The sequence below is a fragment of the Peromyscus eremicus genome, chromosome 20, assembly GCF_949786415.1.
Source record: "Peromyscus eremicus chromosome 20, PerEre_H2_v1, whole genome shotgun sequence".
NCBI classification, from domain to species: Eukaryota; Metazoa; Chordata; class Mammalia; order Rodentia; family Cricetidae; genus Peromyscus; species Peromyscus eremicus.
This window is the reverse complement of record NC_081436.1, coordinates 22,127,820-22,140,294: the sequence shown is the minus strand read 5'-3', so window position 1 is coordinate 22,140,294 and position 12,475 is coordinate 22,127,820. Positions and strand designations below refer to the sequence as shown.

Here is a 12,475-nt window from a genome sequence, read left to right as displayed (position 1 = left end):
CACCACATACTGTTTCTGTGTGGTGTTGGGATTCAAACCCAGGACTTCCTGCATTCTAAGCAAGCATTCTACTAATTGAGCTATATTACCAGACTCCCTATGTTACTATAAGTTAAAAAAAAAAAAGATTTTTCAGTATTTTTTTCTCTAGTCGGCCCTCAAGTAACTTTATTTTCCTCAAAACCACCTAGCTATTTTTTAGGGCTACCTGAATGTTGAGCTTCATGCAGTTAGCTAACACATTTCATTTTCACTCCCTTAATGGTGGCATAGATGGGCTATGCAGATACCTAGCTTTGGTTTCTTCATTAGCAGCCGGATACTGCCAAGCTGTAAATGTAGAGGAATGAGCCGTGGAGGGACTCGAAGGCCTCAGAGAGATGATGGTTGTGATCCTGAGCAAGTTCAAATAGGAGGGCTGCATTTCTCTTGGCTGCTGAACAGGAAGGGGCAGCCTGTTCCTTGGCGTCTGCTCCAGGGGCGGTTCCTCCTTGCCTGGTTAGTGTTTGCCCAGTGTGTGTTCTGTATTACACTGCCACACCTCTCTGGCCGAAAAGAACATTCTATCCCTGGCCACAGAGGAAATATTGACTCAAGGAAGGGACGGCAGCCCCAGTAGCAGACCTGTAGTAAGGGCAGGAGCTGGAGAAGTGAGTAGAGAAGTGCTGTGCTCCTCTCTGCTAACCCTGGTTTTACAGGAGGCCGTTGAGAAAGTGGGGTTTACCTCAGATGTCACCCCAGGGACTTAAAAGGTGGTGGAATAATAAACATGTTTTCAGCAAGGGTCATTGGGGTGTGTTGGGAAGGGCCAGTTCTAGAAGGTTGGCACCGATGGCCGCTATATCCCGGCACCATGCTCTGAGAGGAAGCAAACAGGTCCCACTATCTGGGGAAATATACTGTGGCAGATGCTACAGGGCCTTAGGTCATCCAGTATAAGTAAGGTAACAAATTTAGGCCTTTCTTTTTTTTTTTTTCTTTTGAGACAGGGTCTTTACATAGCCCCGGCTGCCCTGAAACTCACTATGTAGACCAGGCTAGCCTCAACTGACCCTGGGGATTGAAGGTGTGCGCCACCACACCCAGTGATAACTTTTCTTTGAAAGGAAGTAAAAAGGTTGGAGAGTGGAAGGAAATGATTGGGTCCATTTTGAAAAGACCATGTGGTGGTAAGCTAGTGGATGGGGAGGTGACCAGACCGGAGGTGGAGGTCCCGCCAGAGAGATCTGTAATGTTGACGTAGGCTCTATTGGCTCCTTGTTAGCATCGGGTTCTAAGAAAAATCAGTTTCAGGAGGCGTTGGGAAAGTGGTGCAGAGACAGACAGGTCCTACTGTGTCTGGTTTTATCCGGTTCTGGAACCCAAACTGAGGTCCTCATGCTTTCATGACAAGTGCTCTACTGGTTATGGCTACTTCTCCAGCCTCACCGGTTGATATTTTAAAACATTTGTTATTTTTATTTTATTTTTTAAACTATCTTATGTATATGCATGTTTTGCCCGCATGTATGTTTATGTGCCATGTGCATGCCTGGTGTCCTCAGAGGCCCGAGGGCATTGATCCCCAGGAACTGAAGATTGCAGATGGCTGTGAGCTGCCATGTGGGTTCTGGGAATCAGATCAAACCCAGGTTCTCCGGAAGAGCAGCCAGCGCTCTTAACAGCTGTGCCGTCTCTCCAGCCTCTGGTTTATTTTTTTTGAAACAACATTAATGTAGCCTAAGCTGGTCTCAGACTTACTACGTAGCCCTAAATGGCTTCAAACTCTTGGTCCTCCTTCCTATAATCCTTCCTATAATCCAGTGTTGGGATTGTAGACCTGTGCCTGTTGCATTAGCTGTATCAAAGGTGAGACTGGAGTGATTTCTCAGCCAGTTAAGTGTTTTCTGTACAAGCGTAAGGACCTGAGTTCAGGTCCCCAGCACCCACATAAAAAGCCAGGCAAGCCGGGCAGTGGTGGCACACACGCCTTTAATCCCAGCACACCGGAGGCAGAGGCAGGTGGTCCTCTGTGAGTTCGAGGCCAGCCTGGTCTACAGAGCGAGTTCCAGGACAGGCTCCAAAGCTACACAGAGAAATCCTGTCTCAAAAAACAAAACAAAACAAACAAACACAACAAAACAAAAAAACAAACAAAACTGCACACCTATAATCCCAGTGCTGGGTGACAGGAGGGCCTCTGGGATTTGATGCCCAGTTAGTCTTGCTGAATTGCTGAACTCCAGGTTTAGTGAGAGAACCTGTCTCAAAAAGAGGAGGGAGGTGGATGGAACAATTACTCAGTGGTTAAGAGCACTGGCTGCTCTTCCAGAGAATCTGGAGTCGATTCCCAGTACTCACATGGTGGCTCAGAACGATCTAACTCCAGTACCAGGGGATCTGATACCCTCTACTGGCCTCAAAAGCACTATACACACATGATACATAGATGTACATATAGGCAAAATACCTATATACTTAAAATTAAACATATCTTTTTTAAAAAGTGAAAAGCAATAGAGAAAAATACTTGGCATTAAAACAGACACATGTGTGTACTGGACAGACACATGCAGACCTTACACACACACAGAAGAAAAAAAAAGATACAAGAGTATTAAGTAAAATTCTACCTACTGCCCAGTTTACTGTGCCTTCTATTTTACGTGAAATGTATGTCCTGTTGGTTTTTTTTTGTTGTTGTTGTTTGCATATCTTCGAATTTTGGTTTGGGGTTTTTGTTTGTTTGTTTTAGAGACAGTCTTTCTGCATAACCTTGGCTGTCCAGAACTCACTATGTAGACCAGGCTGGCCTTAACTGACAGAGTTGTTGCCTTTTGCCTCTGCCTCCTTAGTGCTGTAATTAAAAGTGTGCACCACTACTCCTGGCTGGCCTCTACAGGTTTTAATCTAGCTCCGCTTATTAGAGTTCTTGGCACAGAGAAAGCCTGCAGTGAATGGTAGCTATTACGTATGTCTGGACAGGTTGGTTAGGAACTGGAACACTGTGCTGGCTAGTTTTATGTCACCTTGACACAGCTGGAATCATCTGAGAGGAGAGAACTTCAACTGAGAAAATGTTTCCATAAGATAGGGAAATTATAATTCTTAATTAGTGATGTGGGAGGGCCCTTCCCATTTCTGGTGGTTCTGGGTTCTACAAGAAAGCAGGCTAAGCAAGCCATAAAGAGAAAGCTAGGAAGCACCACTCTTCCATGGCCAGTGCATCAGCTCCTGCCTCCAGGTTCCTGCCCTGCTTGGATTCCTGTCCTGACTTCCCTTAGTGATGAACTGTTTCCTGGAAGTGTAAATGAAATAAAACCTCACTTCTTCAAGTTGTTTTAGTCCTAACAGCACACACCTTTTCCCCAGTACTCAGGAGGCACAGGCAGGTGGATCTCGTGTGTTCAAGGCCAGCCTGATCTACATAGGAATCTCCAGGCCAGCCAGTGCCACATAGTGAGACCCTGTCTCAAAAAAACAAACAAACAAAAAAAACCCAACCAAACAAAAATGTAAAGCAGAGTCCCGAATTTCCTTTGTCATACATAGTAAACCTAGTGGCTGTTTCTCATCTGGAGACTTGGATGTATTGTTTTTATGACAGGGTCTTGTAGCTGCATAGCCAGTTGTCTTGCCTCCTCCCACATCTGGCCGGAGAGCTCATTTGTCTAGTTGCTGCAACTTCAGTCTTTCATTTGTGTTTACATTTTACTGCGTTGCCAGTGGATGAGATGGTCCTGTGGGCATTTGCACAGAACTCAGGAGACATGTGAAAAATGGTTTTGGAAATGGCATCTTTTCCCCTAGGAGTGTATTTTGCAGATGGCTGTACTTTGCTCTTCTCCTTGGTAAGCATCTCTTTTCCTGTAGGCTGCTTTTATGTCTTTTGTTTTTAGAAAACTATTTCATGTCAGCATGCTGGGAATCGTCTGCAGCCCCATGTGAAAGCTTGGGTACCAGGGGTACCTTGTCCAGCCTTTGCAGAGTAAAACTGGGGCTTGCCAGCTCTGGTTTCAGGCATTGAGTTATTTTCCAGTGGTTATTTAGACTGTTGGCGGGAGGGCTTCCTACAGTAACTTGAAAAGTGATGATTTTACCATTTAGCAGTTTAAGAAGCTCATGTTTTCCTAGGTTGCTAAGATGTCAAATTCAAGCTGTGCTGTGTTGGTAAAGTGTTACCTACAAATGAGAGGGAAAGGCGTCCTTTTCACAGTTACAGACGAGCTATTTGCACTTCCTCCCCTCCGCCCCTCTGCTTTTTCTCCACTTGATTTTGCAAAAACATTAACTCCCCAAAGAAGGGAATTTGAGGTGGTGAGTAGTAGCTTTGCCACCAGAGGAAGAAAGGCTTAGAGACCTGCATCTGTCTTATTCCAGTGCAATTACCAAGTTGTAATTATTTCTAATTATAATATGTATACTATAACATTACCCATAATTAGTTAATTAATTAATTAATTTGGAGATAGAGTCTTACTGTGTAGTCCTGGCTGACCAGGAACTCACTGTATAGGCCAGGCTAGCTTCAAACCTGTGGATTTCTACCTGTTTCTGCTTCCTGAGTGCTGGGATAAAGATTTGCACCACCACACTGCACATTAAATTTTAATTATTATTTTGTGCTGCAGAGATGCCTTGGTGGTTAAGAGCACTTGTTGCTCTTGTAGAGGACCCAGATTCAACTCCCAGAACCCTATGTGATGGTTCACAGCTATCTGAAACTCCAGTACCAGAGAACCAGATCCCTTCTGAGCTCCTTGGGCACCAGAGACACTTGTGGTATACATACATACATACATGCAGGCAAACACCAATACACATAAAAAGATCTTTAAAATTTTTAAATTTAAGTTATTATTTTGTTTTATGTGTATAGGTGTTTATGTCAAATACATATCTGTGCACCATATACATGAAGTGCCCTCACAGGCCAGAAGAGGGCATAGGATCCCCTGGAACCATCGTGTGAGTGCTAGGAATTGAACCCGGGTTCTCTGGAAGGGCAGCAAGTGTTCTTAGAGTTTTTGAGTGTTTCTGATGCTTAAAAAGTTTCAGGCCAGATATGGTGGCGCATCCCTTTAATCCCAGTGTAGGTAGAGACAGGCAAATCTCTGTGAAGTTGAGGCCAGTCTAGTCTACATAGCCAAGTTCCAGGACAGCCAGGGATATATAGAGAGATCCTATCTCTAAAAATAAATAAATAGATAGATAGATAGATAGATAGATAGATAGATAGATAGATAGATAGATAGAGTTTCAGATTTTCCAATTAGGGATACTTCCCTTATAAAGTCTACTTAAATTTTCCAAATTCTGAAAAAGTCTGAAGTCTCAAATAGTTGTAGTCTCAAATACTTCCAAAGAAAATAACATAAAAAAAATCAAGACCAAGCTAGGCATAGTGGCATATGTCTATAGTGCCAACATTTGAAGCTGAGGTAGAAGGATCATTTGAGTCCAAAAGTTTAAGACCAGCCTGGACAACGTAGGCTAGATTATAAAACATATAACAACAAAAGTCCAAGAGCAGTAGATGCCACATTCCTACTGTCTAATGGCTTTAATAGTCCAATCACCATTTGTTTGTTTTGAGCCAGGATCCCATTATATAGATGAGCTGACCTTAAACTTGCAATCCTCCTGCCTCTGTTCCCTCACTCTGTAGGCTAGCCTTGAACTCAAAGATCCTCCTGCCTCTGTCTCCCAAGTGCTGGGATTAAAGATGTGCACACACCTAATCATCTCTTAAAGGTTAAGCCATTTATACTGTCATAGTGGCAATATCCAACTTTTATTATTTTATGAAATCTTCTATTAAAATTTATTTATTTAAATTTTTTTTAGATTATTTTATGTATATGAGTATTTTTGCATGTATGTATGTACGCCTGGTGCCCAGGGAGGTCAGATGAAGACACTGGATCTCCTGGAACTGGAGTTATGGATGGTTTTGAGCCACCATGTAGGTGCTGGGAGCATCTCTAGTGGCCATGCTAACTTCCTCCTTCCTTTAGCTTTTCTCCGACTTTCCCAGCTCTGAGCTGCTCTTCTCGGGTTATCTGTAGCTTTCAGTGGTACCTCGTCTCTTTAGAGAGAAAGAGTGGTCTTCAGGATCTTAAGTGCAACCAGAAATCTGGGTTTTTGCCTTTGTGGTTTAGCCTTTGTGTTTCCTGGCAGATATCTGCAGAAAGCTACCTGTGTGACAGAAGTCCTGTTTTCTTGTAGGGTGTAGTTCATTCCATGTCAGGAGACCACAGGACATGAGCAGTACCTATGTGCCTGCATACAGTGGCACATTTGTCTACCAGGAAGTTATGGGATTGGTAAATTAGTGGGGGATATATATCATCAGGACTAGTTCCTTTAAGCACGTGCATTTAATTGTTACAATTTCTTGAGAGCACCCCAGAGGTAGCTGCATCAGTTAGGGTTTTCTAAAGTTTCTTCTTCTTCCTAACATCCCTGTGGCGACAGGAGTGCAGTCACAGAGACCAGGTAGCCAAGATGTGACTCACTCCTTGGGCTACTTCTGTTAATTCTCAGATGGGTACTTTCAGGGAATTTTCCATAGCAACTAGAAGCTGAAAAACCTTCCTGCCCAGCTTAGCAGTATCACGTCTGGGAGGCTTAAGGAAAGCCTGAAGAAGTCTATGTATCCATATAAACAACATACATGAAAATGGCACAGATCCACACATGTATTCAAAATTCAGAGCTGAAACCCGCAGCCTGTTAAAACGTATGCACAGTCTGAGCCTTTCTCAGTGCTTTCACCCAGGCAAAGCTCACATCATCTCCTACCCTGGGCCGTCTGCTCCTGCCTGAAGTCCCCATAGACCTCTGGGCATCTGGAGAGCTTATCCAATCCTAATCAGATTTTTCTTCATGGCTGCTCAGAACCTCCTGATCTCTCCCTGTGAGAATGAAGGTCAGAGGCCTGTTGTCAGGATGAGGCGCCCTTGGCGCCCGCTGTGGCTCTCTGTCACTCCGATCCCCTCACTGCACCCCAGGCTCTGAGCTTATTGGCCGCTCCCTGCACCTGGATCTCTCTCTCAGTGAAGTCCAGGCCTGGACCCCTTGCTCAGCTCTCAAAGCCTCTATTGATGTGACACAGACAGCCCCTCTCTTCGGAGACTCACAATCCCATCTGCTTTTGTCTCATGTCTGACCTGTCAGCTACACCGCTGCCTGGCTCAGGGCTCAGTCATGGTGTGCTGAGTGACAAGTGAGTAGGAGGCTGCTGATTGAGAATTGTCTTCCGGCCCCTCTGCCCTCCTCTGCAGAAACCATTTCCTCCACTTTCAACAACCGGTTTTCCTCCGTGCTTTGCTCTGCCCTATTTTCTCCCCGTCCTCTGATTTTTCAGACAGGGTCTTACTGTGTAGCTGGGGCTGGTCTGGACCTCACTATATCGACCAGACTGGCTTCAAACTCACAGAGGTCTATTGGCCTCTGCCTCCTGGGATTTGTCACCATGCCAGGTGCTCTGTTCTTCTTCAAGGAACAACCCAATCACCTCCTTCGTGGTTATGTGCTGTCTTAGGATCTCATCTGGGCATGCATTGCATCGAACCATTTGACATTGGTTTTGTAGCTATCATACGTGAGGACCAGCAGTTTCAAATGGCTTAATAGTTTTTAATGTACTACAGGCTGGACCCAAGGCTCAGATATCAACAGTCATTTTCTAGAAGTTACTAGGATCCTCAGTCTCCCGATGCTAAGTCAGACGGTGTGCTTGAGGGCCTCATTTGCAGGGTCTTACTTATCTTCATGGTCTTTGTAAGGCATGAGTGGTCATGTCCATCTTATGGGTGAGAAAACTGAGATTCAAAGAAGTGAAATATACTTCCCTAGGGCCTGAACAAGCGGAGACTGGCAGAACTGATGCCAGAATCCAGATCTCCAGAAGACAACCCTTCCTCCCTTACCCAGAGAGATATCCTCCCTCTCTCTCTTTTCTTTTTCTTTTTCTTTTGTTTGTTTTTGTTTTTTGTTTTTTTGTTTTTTTTGAGACAGGGTTTCTCTGTATAATAGCTCTGGCTGTTCTGGGACTCGCTCTGTAGACCAGGCTGGCCTCAAACTCAAGAGATCCACCTGCCTCTGCCTCCCGAGTGCTGGGATTAAAGGCATGAGCCACCACCTCATTGTGGTGTAGACGGTGAGCTCTAAAGTATACAATTCATGCAGCATGGTCTACAAAGCAAATTTCAGGACAGCCGGGGCTACAAAGAGAAACCCTGTCTTGAAACAACGAAACAAAAAAGAGAGAGCGAAATGACAGTAGACATCTCCTAGCTGAGCAGTGGACTGGACGGAGAGGACTCTCCTTCAGGATCGAGGAGTGATGTGGAACAACCTCCCCTGTGTTCCCCTGACAGGGTGGATGAAGCCTGAGGAGCCTCATGACAGTCAGAGATGCCAGTGATGACCATCTAAGCCTGGATCCGTGAGGACCTGCTACTGTCTACTGCACATGATGTCAGGTGGGGACAAGGCCTGCACACCCACCAGAGCTGCTGGTGGAGCTGACTCGTTTCCTAATTAGCCTTCTACTGAGGCAGAGGAAGATAGGGGTTGAAGGCCTACCACAGCACATAGAGAGTTCCAAGGCAATCTGAGCTGTGAGACCTTGTCTCAAAAACAACTCAAACAACTGAAAACCGATCCACACTAGAGAGGAGGAAAGGGGAAAGAGAAGGTTTTGGGCTCTTGGGTCAGCGACTGAAACTGTCTTCTCTGTTTACGTCTCTAGCTCATGCTCCTCTGCTGTGAATCCTCCCACAGTGGTAGGGAAGGAGGTAAAGAGTCTGAGTTTAGCCTGGGCAGTGGTGGTGCATGACCTTAGTCCTAGCATCCGGGAGGCAGGCGGATCTCTGTGAGTTTAAGGCCAGCCTGATCTACAGAGCGAGTTCCAGGACGGGGCTGCTGCATGGAAAAACCCTGTCTCGAAACTGGGGGTAAAAAAAAATGAGTCTGAGTTTCTATGTTGGACATGCTGCTTTTCCACAGTGCTCATTTTTAGATGTCTCTACCAGCCTCATCAGCCTACTCTGTCTAGCCAGTCTTTTTTGTGATTTTTTTTTTTAATGGGACAGGGTCTGACGATGTACTCCTGGCTGGCCTGGAATGAGAACTCACTATGTAGACTAGGCTGGCCTCAAACTCAGATGCCTCACCTCTACTGGGATTAAAGGTGTGTGCCACCATGCCTGATGTTCCTGCTTCTCTCGATTGTTCTCTCTGATCTTTGTAGGAAACCACATGCCTTCTGCCAGTGGCCCTTTCTCCGCCCTGACTCCAAGCATATGGCCTCAGGAGATCCTGGCCAAGTACACACAGGTATAGCAGTTCGCATAACCGGGCACCAGCCTGCCATGCTCCCATGCTTTTCATGAAGAGATGCACCTTTGCAAGTATTCTGGGAATAGATGACCCACTCCACATTCACAGAGGGTCACAGGCTCACTACCAGAGATGGCATTTTAGTGTCTCGAGTCTGTAGGACTCAGTCATTAGCTAGGAGGAAGACTTATGGAGACACAGGAGAATTCAGTCATGGTAGTGACCCTTCTGCTTCAATGATGGCCAGAGAAGGCCTCATAGAAGGGTCACCTCTATCAGGGTGGGTGTTAGCAGTCAGCTGTATGGGTGGCATCTTTTGGAACTGCTTCACTGTGGAGGACAGACAACCTGCTTCCTAATCCTGGTTCTAGAAGGAAGAGTCTGCAGAGCAACCAGAGTTCTGCTATGATGAGTTTGGTTTCCGTGTGGACAAGGAAGGTAAGACGCAGCCCCTTCTGTGTGATCTTACTGATGTTCTCGGGAGGATCCTGGCCCTGGGTTTTGCACTCCACTGCATATGACCTCTGAGGTTTGAGGGTGTCATTTAAGGAGTTTAGGACAGAGTACATCTAAGAGTGATGTAAGTTTTATGGGAACTTTTTATTTTTTTTTTGAGATAAATTTTCTTGATCTTTACATAACACAGCAGTTATGTGTATTGTAGTCAAGTTAAACAGTGAGGAAAGGGATGAAGATTAAAGCAATGGAGCCGGGCGGTGGTGGCGCACGCCTTTATCCCAGCACTCGGGAGGCAGAGGCAGGCAGATCTCTCTGAGTTCGAGGCCAGCCTGGGCTACAGAGCACATTCCAGGCCAGCCTGGGCTACAGAGAAACCCTGTGTGTGTGTGGGGGGGGGTTAAGAAAAGAACCTGAAGTCCCACAATTTGAGGAAGCTGCTGCTGCGTGAGGTGTTCTTTTCCTGACACTGTGAAATGTCACACGTTACACCAGGAGCCTTTCTGTGTTTTTAAACATTACTTTACACATTTTTAATGGCTTCATAATATCATATTACAGCTGATTGTGATATTTTTGTAGCCTCTTTTTTTAATTTTTAATTTTTATTTTATATGCATTGGTGTTTTGCCATGGGTGTTGGGTCCCTGGAACTGGAATCACAGACAGCTCTGAGCCATCATGTGGTTGCTAGGAGTAGAACTCAGGTCCTTTGGAAGAGCAGCCAGTGCTCTTAACCACTCTCCCACACCACCTCTTTTCTTTTGTAAGACAGGGTCTCTCTACAGATCTCTGGCTGTCCTGGAACTCACTATGTAGACCAGGCTGGCCTCGAACTCATAGAGGTCCACCTGCCTCTCTTCCGGGTGCTGGCATTAAAGGTGTGTGCCACCACACCTGGCATAGCCGTTTTTCTATAAGAGGACATCAGACTAGATGCTCCATCTGGTTGGGAAGGCCATCTGCCAAATCCATGATGGCCTGCCAGCAGGAATAGCAGGATTGCTTCCTTCAGCTGAAGCGCTCAACTTCACGTCACTCACGTTTCTAACTCAGGCATTAGTTTTCCTTGGTATTGTCATTTGCAAGAAGATGGAAGTTAAAAGCTCAGGTTGAGAGGGTCACAGAGAACTTTCTAGAATGATGGAAATCATTTGTGTTTTGATAGGTCACTAGATTTAGAGTCCCGAGTGTTCATGACCACATGTGGAACAGTGTTTTGGCATTTTTTTTTTTTTTATTGACACCCGTCAGGATGCTCACTTAGGACTTGTGTAATGTTGCCAAGGTCGAAGTTCTTAAGAACTAGGGGAAGAGCTTGGCTTAGGGGGAGTGCCCAGGAGGCTCTGCAGGCAGGCCTCACCATACAGATTGTTCATTGGCCGCAGACTTCGTCCTCTTGTGTTCCAGGGGTTCATGAAGCTATGGTGCCTGTGCTTTCTTCCCATTTATGTCCCCAAAGATGGTCTTGACCACAGAGTTCCCATCTGGTGAGGAGACAGGCCGTAGTCAAACAGAAATAGAGTATGCTGGGGGCAAGAAGACCTGTGAAGAGCATTCCATGGGTAGCAATGGGAGGTAGAACATTACATATAAGGCAGTTAAGTAAGGCTTTTCAGAAGGGAAGACTCTGAATAGAGATTAGAGGCGGGGTGGGGGGGCAGGGGGGTAGAACTGGGGAAGGGCAGCACTGGGGAAGGGCAGCGGCAGGGGCAAAGGTCCTGGAGTGAATGGGTTTGGAGAAGAATGGCATGCAGGGAGTAAGAAGAAAGAGGTGAGAGTTGAGGACAGAGTAGCAGATGACGGAGCCCGAAAGCCTTTGGTCTTGAGCCTAAGCAGTGACATGATCTGACATGTCCTGGAAGGTTCATGTGACTGCTGTGGAGGCCAATGAGATGGCCACTGCCATGGCCCTTAGAGGGGAAGGTTGATGTCCTGGTATGGGTCAGTAGTCAGGGGTTAGGCAAGACGCAAGAAAATCCAGAGCCGGTGAGATGGCCCAGTGGGTAAAGGTGTTTGCCACCAAGCCTGGTGAGCTGAGTTCAGTCCTTGGGACCCGTATGGTGGAAGGTGAGAAGTGACTCCCAGAAGTTGTCCCGACCTCTACACCTGCACTATTGCACACATGTGCTCACACACACACATATACACAAAGCCCATTGTATTTGCAATGGGTTGAATTTGGCGTTTGGGGTACAAGGAGCCTCTCGAGCCTCTGGAGGATGGAGACCTGGCTTCTGGGTCTGGGGCTGCTTGGGCCTCCTTTGCACTAAGAAGACTGTGTGGCTAGAGCTCACGAGAGACTGTGGGCAGTGGAGCCATCTGGCCTGGACACAGCAGAAAGCCCCATCAGGACAGACGGGGCTGCTGTGGGGAGCGTGGAGTGAGGAACACGGTTCCCTCCCTCCTCTGTTCTCTTTCGGTGGAAGGTTCTGAGCCTGGATGCAGCCAGATGGCAGGTGCACCCCTGGTGGAGGACCCCCCTCAGAGGCTGCGGTGGCAGGCCCACCTGGAGTTTACCCACAACCATGATGTGGGGGATCTGACCTGGGACAAGATTGCAGTCTCCCTCCCCCGCTCTGAGAAACTCCGCTCCCTAGTGCTGGCTGGCATCCCACATGGCATGAGGCCCCAGGTGAGGTGGCCACAAAGACAAGGACCCCACAGTGAGTTCAGAGTGCCCTGGCCTATC

General features: G+C 46.6%; 1 protein-coding gene across 4 annotated transcripts in view; it reads left to right on the top strand.

Moving 5' to 3' along the window:
• Nucleotides 1-12,475, top strand: part of Sgsm3 (small G protein signaling modulator 3) — a 32,174-nt gene that overhangs the window by 14,306 nt on the left and 5,393 nt on the right. For all 4 annotated transcript variants that reach the window (XR_009375584.1, XR_009375585.1, XM_059248041.1 and 1 more), the window contains exons 2-5: nt 8,364-8,468; nt 9,239-9,324; nt 9,699-9,765; nt 12,213-12,418. Coding sequence is in view for 2 of the 4 variants with exons in the window: in XM_059248041.1 (XP_059104024.1) it covers nt 8,459-8,468; nt 9,239-9,324; nt 9,699-9,765; nt 12,213-12,418 (369 nt within the window). In the remaining 2 variants the exon portion in view is untranslated. The remainder of the gene's footprint in view (nt 1-8,363; nt 8,469-9,238; nt 9,325-9,698; nt 9,766-12,212; nt 12,419-12,475) is intronic.